This window comes from Solea senegalensis, linkage group LG9 (genome assembly GCF_019176455.1).
Source record: "Solea senegalensis isolate Sse05_10M linkage group LG9, IFAPA_SoseM_1, whole genome shotgun sequence".
Lineage (NCBI taxonomy): Eukaryota > Metazoa > Chordata > Actinopteri > Pleuronectiformes > Soleidae > Solea > Solea senegalensis.
The window spans coordinates 6,853,855-6,867,796 of NC_058029.1; the positions used below are offsets into that span (position 1 = coordinate 6,853,855).

At 39.1% G+C, this 13,942-nt stretch overlaps 1 protein-coding gene across 1 annotated transcript in view; it reads left to right on the plus strand.

Annotated features, from left to right (window-relative positions):
- Nucleotides 1-626: 626 nt before the first annotated feature.
- tsnare1 (T-SNARE Domain Containing 1) overlaps nucleotides 627-13,942 on the plus strand; it is a 75,248-nt gene continuing 61,932 nt past the window's right edge. The window contains exons 1-2 of the mRNA XM_044035111.1: nucleotides 627-718; nucleotides 4,265-4,375. Of these exons, the coding sequence (XP_043891046.1) occupies nucleotides 4,291-4,375 (85 nt within the window). The 5' untranslated portion in view covers nucleotides 627-718; nucleotides 4,265-4,290. The remainder of the gene's footprint in view (nucleotides 719-4,264; nucleotides 4,376-13,942) is intronic.

Genomic DNA, 13,942 nt, shown 5'->3' on the forward strand with positions numbered 1-13,942 from the left:
CATTATAAGTTAAAATAAAAATGGGAAACATATTGCATAGCTATGAGGGTGAGAGAACATAATGTAACAACAGTTTAGTGACATCTGACTCTGAAAAGTACAGTTCATATGAGTGAAGGTTGAAAGGTTACGGCGATGAGAATAAAATTAAATAAAATCCAAACTATTACGTCAAAAATTGTTGCTTTTAAATAGTTTTTGTTTGTATTTGTAATTTATGTTGAGCAAAACACAGTTTTCCACAGTGTGGGCAGTAAAGTATAACCAAACCGGTGCTTTAGAATGTGGAAGTGGAAGGTTGTTACGAAATTTATGAGCTTACAATACTGTATGTATGAAATTGCATTGGTTGAACAGAATGCATAATTGCAAGAAGAACAGTCTATAGTGGAGTTTAATTTGTCTGGATTGCAGCTCTTTGTCCTGAACTTCTCTCATCAGATGAGCACGGACAGACACAATCCTTTCACACAGAGGCAGTCTCTCCATCTGTGACACTCTCTGCCAGTGTTGACACGTGTTTAATTGCAATCTTTTTTTTATTTTAGGTTTCTTTGCAGTGCAGACAGTTGTTGCCACGACTGGAGTCGTAACTTCTGTGTCCTATATGCAGAGTAGTTCTGGTATAAAGGGTCACCTGGAGTGCTCTCTGTGAACTGCTCTGTGATTGGTCGAAGCTGTGACAACATCCCTGAAGATCACGCCACCAAGCGTTTGAGTAATGACACACCAATACCTTCTATACCTTTCATTATCTCTTTGATTACCTCTGTTTTCACTTGAATGTGAACAAATAAGAGATTAATTCCAGGCATTTTTGGAGGATAAGAATAGCTGTGTGTGTGTGTGTGCATGAGACAGACGTGAATATGCCTCCATGAGTGTGTATGTGCCTCATATGCAGATAGCAGCGGCATGGGTCCACATATCAGAGGGATGTGTGGCACAGTCACTAGGCTTGAAATGGAGCTGAGTGAAGATTGTTTATAGACTGGCAGAAGTAATTCATCTCCCCTCTCTATGATAATTAATTGGATTAAATGTTTTTTTGGCCCAGTGAGTTTATCTCTGTGTAATGTGTGGATGCCGAATCTCTGGCTGCTTCTCTGTCCCACTTCGCAGCCATTATGCCAGTCCAAAAGGCTGGATTCACTGGCTTCACCACAGTAATGAGCAGCACAGTCCCCCTGTGTGATCGCATTCTCCTGCTTGTCTGAATGCTTGTCTTTCATGGTCAGGGAAGAGCACTGGCCACTTCGCCAGTCTCACATTCTGACGGTTGATGGAGATGCTAAGGTACCCGGAGAGACTTGTTGACTCGAGTGTCATCTGTGTGTCTCTGGCCGCGAGTCAAACACATGTTCACATAATGATCTGACCTTTTCCAGCAGAATGCACAGTATTCTGCATTCCACTCTAATCTCCACATTTAAATCAGTTATGGGTTCAAAGCTGGAAACTCAAACATAGTAACTTGTAGGCAAGGCTAGCTAGCTACCACACTAGCTACCAGGATTGATAGATAGATAGATAGATAGATAGATAGATAGATAGATAGATAGATAGGGAACAAGGCTAGGCAAGGCTAGCTAGCTACCATGCTAGATAGATAGATAGATAGTCTTAAGTGGTTATGGAAGACCAGGAAGGATGGAAAGGTGCATTGCAGGAAAGCTATTTAACATAACAACATTTTTTTTAGTTATTTGCAAGTCCAGTACATAATGTATCAGTGCAAGTTACGATCTTAGGGTGGCCATACGTCCGGAATTTAAATGCCCTGTCCGGCCGGACGCTTATTTGTCCTTCTTTTTGGAGTTGCACCTGAACGCAACGCTGCATGTCGTCCAATGGTGTAAGACTTTCGGTTAAAAAAAGAAATTGGTTAAAAATGATTGGCTAAAAGCGGTGTCACTCAATTCTCTGATTTCTTATTGGTTGAAAATGTAAACAAGCCGCCCCCTGTTCCCATGTGCTAGCTGTGTCGCTCATCTCGCTAACTGAATGTTAACATGCCGTAAAGACGGACCGCATTTAATGCCGAGTGGTCAAAAGAGCACACGTTTGTCAGCAAAAGTAAAGTAAAGCAAACGTTTTTCTTCTTCCTGTCTTTTGTTGTTTACATAAAAAAAGTTCTATATGCTTATTAAGAACTGGAATGTATATTTTTTTGCATTTGTTCTGCTTTGTTGCACTGCACTTTGCAAGACATAGAATAAATACAAATACTGTGAACAAATACTTTACTTACCTTCTGAGGAATATTTTTTCCTCTTCTGTTACACATACATCATGATATATCACAGATAAATTGTCTTGTGATGAACTGAGTATCTCAGAATCACTGTATCATGATACCATCGTTATCATGTACACAATTGTATTGTCTCACTAAATGCCGCAAAATGGCCACCCTATACGATCTATCACAGTTTTCTTTTTGGTTCATTATGGAACTATGGCTGGGCAAATTGGACTATGACAGGTGGTCACAGTCTACATTATTCATGGAAAACACACATTAATATCTGGTCTTGAATTGTGGTCAGTTGTGTAGTGGATATCTCATGGACGTCTCACCAATCGTACACTACCACCCACCTGTCCACCTGCTGGTGAGCATTGTACCTCAGTTATTTGAATTACTTGTGAAATATTGTTAAGACCTGTGCATGAAAACTTTTTCAGAACATTACATTTAAAGCATTTTTCTCCATACTGAAGGTAATTTTTCTATGATTTGCAGAAAAAAGGAAAACCTGCAATCATTTCCAGGAGACCAGGCATAATGTGCACTATGTGTACATGGTGCTACTCCTGCAGGAACACAAGTCCTTGTTAGATAATAAGTATCTGACATTATTACTAATTTATTACAAACTGTGGCTGACTTATGCTGAATCATTTAAATTTACCAAATGTTTAGATCCATGCTGTGGACCTTAGAGCCTGTAATGATCGTTATGCCACATAGCAGAGAAACAGAGAACAGCATACTGATGATCTTGAATATCATCAGATATTCAGTTAAGAAACAAATATTTGCCCATATTATGAATCTTTATGTTAAGATGGATTGAGGACATGGCAAGCATTAAAACAACAAGCAAGGTAAAGCAGATTGCCTGGATCTATTTCAGGGAGAAACAAAACATTTACCTACACCACCAAAGCTCTGAACAGATTGTGTTTGTTGTGATTTGTATAAATACAGAAATGTTAAATCACAATTTGTAAATGTTGAGAAAGTTGCCTTTTTGGCAAACAGTAATGGCATCTGTTGAAATGTGTGAGGCACTTGGATAAACACTTTCTTCTCAGCTTTTGCTGGTGCCCCGTAAGGTTCTTTTTCATGCTTTACAGCTACAGTGTAAATGTATTCTTAATGCACATGCATGAGACAAACAAAACAGGGATCACATTCATTATGCTATTATGGTCAGTAACTCAATCGGGAACCTTTGATCAATCATATTTGGTCTTCTTGTGTTTGTATCGCAATGGAAGGTTAGGCAAAAGTTAGACAAACGATGACATCAATGACAGCAGCAACAACAAGGTTTTCATTTGCTTCATGGGAAACAGGTAGAATTCTTTGTGACTTGAATGTGTCGCATAATTTCTACACATCTGTGGCAACAAGGACAGAAATCTGTTATCAAGGACCTGTGGCACTAGCTCACAGCTTAAAGCTTCATAGTTTCAGAGTGTCCGGGTATGAAGCGTAAACTCAAGCTCATTAAAGCTTCATAGTTTCAGAGTGTCCGGGTATGAAGCGTAAACTCAAGCTCATAATACTTTAGAAAGTCCAAAACAAAGCCCAGTTTGATTTGCTGTAGGATCCCAGGTCCCAGGTTACTTTTACTCGGGGCCACCAAAGAAAATAAATTCAGGATTTTGTTTGCGTCTAGTGCTAGTAAGAAACACCATTTAAGTATCATAAACACTATGTGCAGTGCAGAGGTTATGCTTTTTTCTGCATGATGTCTTGGAAAGTAGGTAGTTAGCTTCAGGGAAAACATTCCATTAAGCAAAGCTTGCCAAGGAATATTGATACTTTTGTTCCACATGCGACTGACAGTACAGAAAAAGTCCTGCCAATACCTACACCAGACCTCCTCTCCTACAATATCGAAATCGTTATTTATTTTTATCATCTTGACCTGTTGCCATTACTGGGATCTCATTCCTTTTTAAAATTGGTCCAGCAATGTGCCATTCAATGTTGTTTTGTTTTATTGTGGTTATTTTTCTCTTTCCCAAGAGCCTGCAGCTGACACTTCACCAACCATGTCATATGGGTCAATCGACGGAGGCTCCTTTGGCAGTCGCAACCCATTTGGAGGTCCGACGAGACAGGGCTACCAGCTCGTAGGTAAGGATCAGTATCGATGGTTTCATTAAAATGCATTAAATGCTTGCTTCTCTTTGAGAGGTCATATGTTTTATGTGTAGATCAATGAATGGTCAGCTCTTCACATTTCTGACATTGGTATAATCACCTAAGGGAAATGGGAGAATTACTAAGATGTTTCCACCTTCTACTGCGCTCATATAGCATGTCACAGTATGGGATTTGACAGGAAAGCGAAAAATACCAACCAATTTTGACAGGAGAAAAAGGTCACCATAGTTATACTTTAAACTTTACTGAAATATTCACCATTGCTGCTTTGTACCTTTCAGGGAAAGTCCTGGAAACAAATGCTTCTCTGTCTCTGTGGTTCTGTGTAATGTCAGGACAAACTCCTCACTGACAGGTGGAATCATTTTTCGCACAGGTTCGCACTGCTGTTGGTTATACCGTATATATGTGTCACCCAGCACGCATTTGCATGGTTGCAATAGCTTTGAAAAAGTGCCACAAGAAAACAAATCCCTTTTGCTTTCCTCGGGGTGTGAGCACACCATAAATATGGGGGCTGCAATATGTCTGTCAGCGCAGGCCCGGAATGGTCCATTTTAATGAGCACCCTAAATGACTGGCATACTGAGAGGGGATGTAATAATGAGAGAATCACACCCAGTAAAAAGCGTAATGGATTTGCCCAATGTTCATTTAACCAAATTTTAGCTTTAGTTGCATGAAACATCTGTCACTGCAGTTAAATGGCTATATTGACCAGGTAACACTATTCTGTTAATAGCTCCTTGATATACAGTTGATGAGATTTGTTAGACAGAAGCAGCAGTGTACCCTTTCATATGAACAAATTCTTGCCAGATGGCATGGGGCAAATATTTTTTATCAGAAATCTAAAGGCTACAGCACACACAGGCTCACCAAACTGGGCAGTTAAATGTTGGGTGGAGGGGGGAAGTAGCCTGGTGGTAATGAACGCTGAGACTGCAGATGGTTAGAGTCAGAATTTGGCATCATTAGCACGAAGCCATGGATCCAACCTGCCTTGGCTATTGGAGCTTGATTATAAAAGAAATGTCAGATGTGAGACTTTTGTGTTGTCTGTAATTTATGGACACCACCACCTAGTGTTCAACACATGGCCATGCAATAAATTAGTAATGTATCCCAATGTCAGCTGAGATTGGCTCCAGCCCCCAATCCCCCACCTCACCCTCATATCAGTCAAATAAGGACGGATGGATCATGTTATCCGTTATTATTTTAGGTCTAAAGAATGTCGCTATGCAAAGCGAGACCATTTTTTTTTTCATTATTTGTATTGAAACCAATGCAGGAGAAAATAATAAAAATGTACCAGATAAATACAAAGAAAGATGAGATACAAAGTTCGAAGTTATGTTGAACTTCCGCCGGTGATCTCCCAAGAGCACGTTATTAATATCAAGGTGAACATTGTGCCTTTATGAAAGTTTGCATGAGTCACTCACTTTCTTAAGCAGGTAATCAGAGTCAGGTGTCCCTGTCATCACAACACATTTATAATTCATAAAGAAATGAATAATTCAAGCAATCAACAACACTACACATAAAATTGCACAATATATAAATATATGACAATTACATGCAAAAAAAAGTGAACAAAGACGTGCAGCACAGACAACTGCTGCAGTGTCCTAGCGTTTGTTCATATACAGGGTGACGGATATTTTCCATTTACTTTGTGTGTGTGTGTTATAGGTTTTTAGAATGTTTAAGCAGACGAGACGCACACTTACAATTACAGATTTGACATTTTTGTTGCTTTTAGTAGTCGTATTACTACTACTGAGCAGGAGCAAGACAAAAACTCAATATTAGTTATCTTCAAAACTGTGTGCACAGGTTTTTTTTTTCCTATCTTGCTTCAGGAATGTGTTCCTGTGAACATTATTCATATTATTTCCAAGTATTGAAATCCCTTTCCCTCACATAGCCAGTCAGCTTCAGTCCTATATGTGACATTTCCTTTGTTTAGGGCCAAATTCATGACAATTACGTCCTAACATATACCTCTAGTTTGATTAGCAAGCTTTTGCGTGCTGACCGGTTAAACTAAGATGGGTAATAGGCTTTATATTTTGACCTGCTTATGATCAGCATTATAGTCATTTTAACTCTTGGGTAGAAGTTTGGTTAAATGCACTTTCGTAAGTTGCTTTGGATAAAAGCGTCTGCTAAATGACATGTAATGTAATGTAATGTCTATACCTGATCCCCACTCCTCCAAATAATGACAGTAGTCAGGGTAGACCTGTTAATGCACTGCTATATTGCAGGGGTGCAATGTAGAATAGGCTGTGGCTTAACACTGGGATCTAGATGAAGCTCTTAGAGCTCTACACCCATTGTTACAGTGTGCATTATAATTATATTTATATATACAGTATTGTATATTTATATATATATGTATATATATATATATGTATATATGTATATACATATATCTATCTATCTATCTATCTATATATATATAGATAGATAGATAGATATGTATATACATATATACATATATGTTGTACTAAAGAAAACAACAAAAACTGATACAATCTAATAATGTTACTTTACAAAGCATCTTGTGTAAGACATGTTGATTTTTATTGTTCGCCACTGGAATAATTGCACAGTGTGTATGCAGCAGCATGGTTCAGGCAGTCACTACCTCAGGCAATTTATGAAAAAGCTTAAATTACTGAGCAGAAAACTGTAATGTAGAGCAATTCATTTCCGGAGTCTCTGCTAATCAAACATGGTCTTATCTTTCTGCTGTGGCCTGTATATGTACAGATATATATGTATAGCAATCATATTTGACAGTCAAGGGGAGTCGTTCGCAAAAGTTATTATGCTACAGTGAAATTCTCTGTTTTTCTTGAAAACTTACAATGAGACAATCATGCTCCAATGTCTATTGTTGGCCAACAGATGCTGGACTCAGTCGCCAAAAAGGGATCTTTTATCACCATGACGACTGGGTTCATTATGAAAGGTATGAGTGGCAGCGGTTCTTGGAAAAGGGGGGTAGTGCAGGAGCTTGTCAGATTTGCCATTTGTTACTCAGGCAGATCTCAAGGAGAGCTCAGGAAATGATCAAAGCCCAGGTTAAGTCTCTAATAGAGCTGTCATTTAGACTAATCTTTCTTCTCGCTCTCCAGGCTATACCTTTCAATCCTCCACTCTGCTTTGTGTCACTTTATGTGTCTGTGTCTCACTCGGGATAATAGAACATGTTTATAATATCATGACATATTGACACACCATATGATTCTTTAAATAATGTTCAATTGAAAATGAAAAGCACACAGATGCTCACTATTTTCGTCTTGACAGATAACAGTAGCAATCATACTGAGATGGTATTACCTTTAATGTGTGTGCAGTTTTCCATACTTTGCAAACTTTACTAAAGTATTCAAGTGCATTATTCATCAAAAATATGATGCAGGAATGCATCAAGCAACTTCTAGGACCTGAGCCACACAACATCCTCTCCACTGTGAAGACCTGGAAAGAGGCCAGACGACACAGGGGCACAAAAAAAAAATCCGACAAAGATCAATGAGAGGGAACAACGGGGAAGGGAGAGGTCCTAGGATGTGTGAGAAAAGTGGATAGGAAGGAAAGAATATGGGTTAGGGTGAGAGACGTCGAAATAAAAGGGAGCAACATAGACTGAAGAGAGTCAGAGAGTTGTAGTGGTTATTAGCAAATTATTACTATGATCTAGTCAGCTGTACAACAGGGACTGTCTTGCACGTTATATTAATGGATTAATTGACACTTGTTGAGGAATGACAATTAAGTAAAAAAAAAAAAAAATCCGCTCAGCAAATAAGGCACAATTATGTTTAGATTTGTAACTTGGACACAAATGAAGCTGTTACTGGACCAGCCAAACTGGAAGTGAACGCTTTTGATTACTATGTTTACTATCACCATCACGCTGTCATTAAGTCCGTGTTGTGACCAAAAGAATGAGATTGTAGATTAAAGCAGCCAGATGAGTTTTCTCCCTAAGTGTGAGGGAATCGGGAATTTGGACGGAGTTCAAAGTTAAGCCGCATTTTGTTTGAGTCAAAAAGAGTCAGCTGAGGTTGTTCAATTCGATTTAGATGCCTCCTGGGAATCTTCCTTTTGGATAGTTTTGTGGTAACACTCTACTGGGGGGAGACCCCAGGGTGGCTGTAACATTTCAATTTCTTTAGATTCTAGTCTCTCCTGGGAATGCCTTGGGACACCCAATAAGAAGCAGGGAAATACAGAGGGACTTGAACATGTCCATTCATCACTTTGTATGTCTTAAAGGGTTAGGGTTAGAAAAGGTATGAGCCACACAGTGCAGATTCCAGCTGCAGCATTCTGTTGTTAACCTGGACCAAAAATAATCAGCTTTTTATAGAAGGCAAGCACATCTCTAATTTGATAAAAGGGTAATTTGCTCTTAAAAGAGTATAATCATCCAGCCATCCATATCACTTACCCTGTGAGGTTCGCAGAGGGGAGCTGGAGACAACCCCATGCTCAAACAGAACGAGAGGCAGAGTACACTCGGGGCAGATTGATTTAACTTCAGAAACATCTTTATCATGAGTGGTAAAGGAAGAACAGCTGAGAGACAGTTGCTTTTACTTTCATACTCTTTCCTCCAAAGACTGGATACCCTCACCTCATGTGATTGAGGCAATTGAATCAACACAACTGCCTGTATTTTTGTGCATTTAAGCTCTAGCTGAAAAAACCTAGCCAGAGATTATGAAGGTGGTTAGCTGCATTGTCCTTGTTTGACAGCAGGATATCCTTGCTCCCACTCTATGAAAGCCGTGAGGAGATCCACCTGTTCTCTGCAGCTGACAGCAGTGTGCTGGGTGTTAGACCTGACTCGTGGATGTGTCCACATGGTTAGTTCCCTGTGATTAGCTCTCTGGGGACACAGCCCCACCTATTAAGCCTGAATGAAACAAGAGGGTGAACTGGATGTGACAGAGCCATGATGAGCATTTGCTGCTCCAGCTCGATGCTCTGCTGATGGGCAGTAAGTGGCTAAATTGGGCCATGTGCTAGACGGCCACGCATGCATTAATGGGCCAACTGAGACTCCGGTGATCCCAAGTCCAGCCCTGTGTGACCCAACACTTCTGTTGACTTTTGTTGGTGTGGAATTAGAATGGGTTTGCATTCAACCTTTTCACATATAAAAGTGTATTTAAGATGAATTGTGTCAAGAAATCATCAACGGAGGTCAATGGCATTGACCACCTAACAATATGACACTATAGGGAACACAGTATAGCTTTAGTTAATGCGATCTTTATTGATTTGTACCTTAAAACGAGGTTGGTCAGTAGATAGAGGTGGTCATATTCTGACCAGATGGTTGTTCAAGTTTATGATTCCTTTGATCTGCATGCCAAAGTGTCCTTGGGCAAGACTCTTAAGCCCAAACTGCTCGTGGCGGCTGTGTGTGTGTATGGTTGTGAATGATGAGTGAATGGAAAAGGGTAGTTTTAAGTGAACTGGGTGGTCATCAAGACGACGGAAAGTGCTACACAGATACAGAGCATTTACCAGTGAATCTGACACATTTACCACTTGATGAAAATGCATACATAAATCTAAATATAAATCGTCATTTCTCTCCCAATGTGGTTGTAAAAGAAAACGTCGCACTGCTGCTGACGTTTGGAAATTCATAACATCAAATTATCTCTTGCTGAGTTTACTCTTATTAAATTGTAGGTAATAGCTTCATTTGTCATGCGTGTAGCTATAATTGTTTTGTGGAAAGGTCATGTTTTGTATTAAATTTGGCACTCAATTTCTTAATTGCAGATGCCTAAAGTAAGGATAAAAGATCATGGAAGTAATTACACTGGCCTAACAGCTTCAGGAAAAACAAACGTGTTGCAAGTGGAAAAATAAATATCGCTTATATTTTCGGTGTGCGACTGTGCTGTGGTGTGTGGTAACCGTGGCTCGGCTGGTGAAGCAGTGCATCCCATGACAAGTCGGTCAATGGTTTGAACCCCGGTATTACCCAATCACCGAGTTGAAAGGTCCTAATACTGCATCATCTGCTTGTGTGTGTTTTTTGTGAGGCAATGTGGGCTTAGGAGTAACACTCTATTTGATCTATAGAGTTCTTTCAGTGGTGACTTCACACGTTATAAATGTGGTACTTTTAATAGCTTTCTTTTTCTGTCAACAGTAATTTACAGTCTCAATTTGCAACGGGGAGAACTAATGAGGGAAAAGAAAGGTTGTTTCACATAATCACATAATTGATGCCCTTTCCCAAATGTTTAAGCAGATCAGTTTGGTACCTTGGTGTCTTCTATCTCAGTGATTCCTTTTCACACCACTGCAGATGGTGTCTTTCCCAATGAGCAAAGTGAGCGAGGCACAAGTTATGAGGAAGCCTCCACCATCATCATCATCAGTAGTGAATGTCCTATCAGACTGCAGCATGTGAACTCATTTAATTAAATTTTTAATTAAATGAGTTACTTGTCTCTAGATGTGGGAGTGTTTAACTGTAGTGGTCTTATCTAAAACAAGGAAGGGAGGCTGAGGATGACCGTTTGTTAGGGTTAGGAAACGATTGTTGTTCTTATTCAAAGTACCTTTACATTAAAATACTACTATATAATAATACTGTAACACTGTTACATCCTAATAAGACTGTCACAGTCCACAACACCTCAACAAAACGTTAAAGTTTGGTACCATAGCTTCTCTCAGTTAAATGTTTCATGTTGTGAGTTAATTTAACTTACTTGGTTTGTTTTTTCAAACAAGAAGAAGTTTTCCTTTACTTTGTTAACCAGTTTTCAGAAGGTGGTAGATTGATTTTCAAAAACTGTTCAACAAGGTAAAGGAAAACTTCTTTTTGTTTAAAAAAAATGAACCCACAAGGAGAACTTTGATGTTTTGCTTCATGATTCCCTCTCCATATTTTCCAAGCATGAATCAAATCCCTCCTTAAAATATCACTAGTTTCATCATTCTCTGTAAATACGTCTGTTTTTGTTCCGAGCATCACTCATTTAAGAACTTAAAGAAAGTCCTGAATGATCAGTCATTAGTAGACGGTATTTCATTGCACCCAGGTGTGTTCTGAATGCATCCTCTGATCTGATTTATTTGGCTGTTTTGTGGCCACATCCTTCCACAAGTCTACACTCATATTATTCTGCAGGACTAATTAAAACTGTCTCCTCTGCTCTATAGTTTCACTGAGAACTGAACATATTAGCAGCTTCAATATCAATACCAATGAACACAAGATATATAGAGTTTCCAATGGATAAATCTTATTTATTTTTTTATTATAACAGGACAACAAACTGAACAGACAAACCAATACTAAATACCCGAGAGCAGTGTCTCTCAATCCCGGTCCTGTGGACCCACTGACCTGCATGTTTGAGATGTTTCCCTGCGCCATCACACCTGATTCAAATGAATGGCTCGTTAGCAAGCAGCTCGTTGACGAGACATTCATTGGAATCAGGTGTGTTGGCGCAGGGAAACATCGAACACATGCAGGACAGTGTGTCCCCAGGACCGGGACTGAGAGACATACATGAACACAGGTGAATCCCATCAAGGCAGGGCAGAGAATCATAGGAGAGGAAAACACTGCAAAGCCATGACGGACACACAAGGTAATAAACTACAATGTAAAACAGGGAACTTAACTTCCAATGTCAGAAAACATCCAGAAAGTCTGTAAGTAATGCACCATAAAATATCTTTGAATGGTAGACCAGGACAATAACATTAATTGGTAAGGCGTCTTTTGGAGTTTTTTTTTTTCAAATGTAAAGTGACCATGAGTGTTTGAAAGGCGCTTACAAATAAAATGTACTATTATTATTATCATTATTATTAGTAGTAGTATATTACAAATGAAGTAAAAGTGGGACTTTTGTGCTTATGATAATAACACCATCATTTTCTCTCTTCTTCCTCTATGTGTCATTTTAGTCACAATGCTTAGCAACTGTATGTTAATGTACCTGCGCTAGCACAAGTTATTTTAGAATATACAGTTGCCATGAGAAAGAAGCCGCCGTTCCAGATGAGTTTTCATATTCTTGATGTCCACTCATTTAGCAAGTTCCTGTTAATTATGTCCTATGTATGGCGAGCATCTGAAAATACCACAGTCAATTTGGGAAAAATGCTAAACTGAAGTGTGTTTGCAAGTTCAGTGGCTTCTGGCAGTGTCTTGTTTCTTGTTATTTAAGTGCATTCACATGCAAATGTGTTAGATGTAGATGTTAGTTTTCTGGGAATGACAAGGCTGCTCAATATTCACTTCTTTTGGTGAAGCAAGACTCTTTTTAGAGGTAAAATTTGGTCACTGAAGTTGCAGCATCAACCAACTCAAATCACACGATTTTTATCATTGATTTGTTCGTCTTTTGGAGGACATGTTTCCTTTTAAAGCTGCTCTCATACATCTGCAAACATGCATGTTTGGCTATCTTTGGAATAACTTCCTTTCTTCCAAACTAAACCTTTCCTCTTCCCTTATAAGCTATTCTTTTTCATCAAGCAGTATGGTTTAGTATAGCCACGCATTTATTTCTAGTGTCAAACACTGAGAGGTGTACCAAAATAATTGATCTGTAGATACTATGTCAGTTTTTTGGGGAAAAAAGAGATTTTTAATAGATATATTAATGCTAGGGTTTTACTGACAGCAGCTTGAGAACATTTGCGTAACCCTAAAATCTAAGCTATATGATAAGACATGTTTCAGATTGCATTGTTGTTCAATGTTGCCCTTCTGCAACGGAACTAAAACTCAACCTCACCAGCTCTGACGGCAGCGCCAGCTGGCCTGCTTCTCATTCACTCAATCAGCTGCTCAGCAGCTAAATTGTAGGTTTTTGGATTGTGTCCCTCCCCAGTGAGGAGAGGCAGTCACTGACCTCCAGCATAATGAGACGGCAGCTCTTGATTAACTTTGTTGCCTATTTGAGAGTGTAATTGAACATGTTGCAGATAGCGCGTTTGTGCTATCGACAAGCTACTTTGTGAGGGCATGATGGTAATTCATCCCCCACCCTGTGCTTGGGACTCTCGTTATTTCAGGGAGAGAAATCAGGGCATGTTGTTTTGACTGTTTAGCGCTTAAATAAAGAGAAAAAAAGAAAATCACCCACGGCTAACCAATCATCATACTTCTCATCTACAAATATGCAAAGTTAGTTTGCTCTTCAGCTTCGTATTTTAATTCTACTTGAAGCACTTGTTCTTATATTTACAGTAAGTCGACTGCAGGAAAATCAAACACTGAAGACTCCTATTAATATATCTCTAATTACTCTCCAGTATAAGGTCAGGCAAACAAGTTATCTTTGCATTCTCATGTTCAGGCTCCAGGACAAATGTAAAAGCTTTGTAAATTCAAATGAATCTTCAGTTTCTGCAGTTTTTTTAAATGCATTTTAGTCATGGTAATGGTACACCGTCATCTAAAACCTTCTGTATCATAAACTCATTAACACAACAGTCATTCGGAATAAGAAA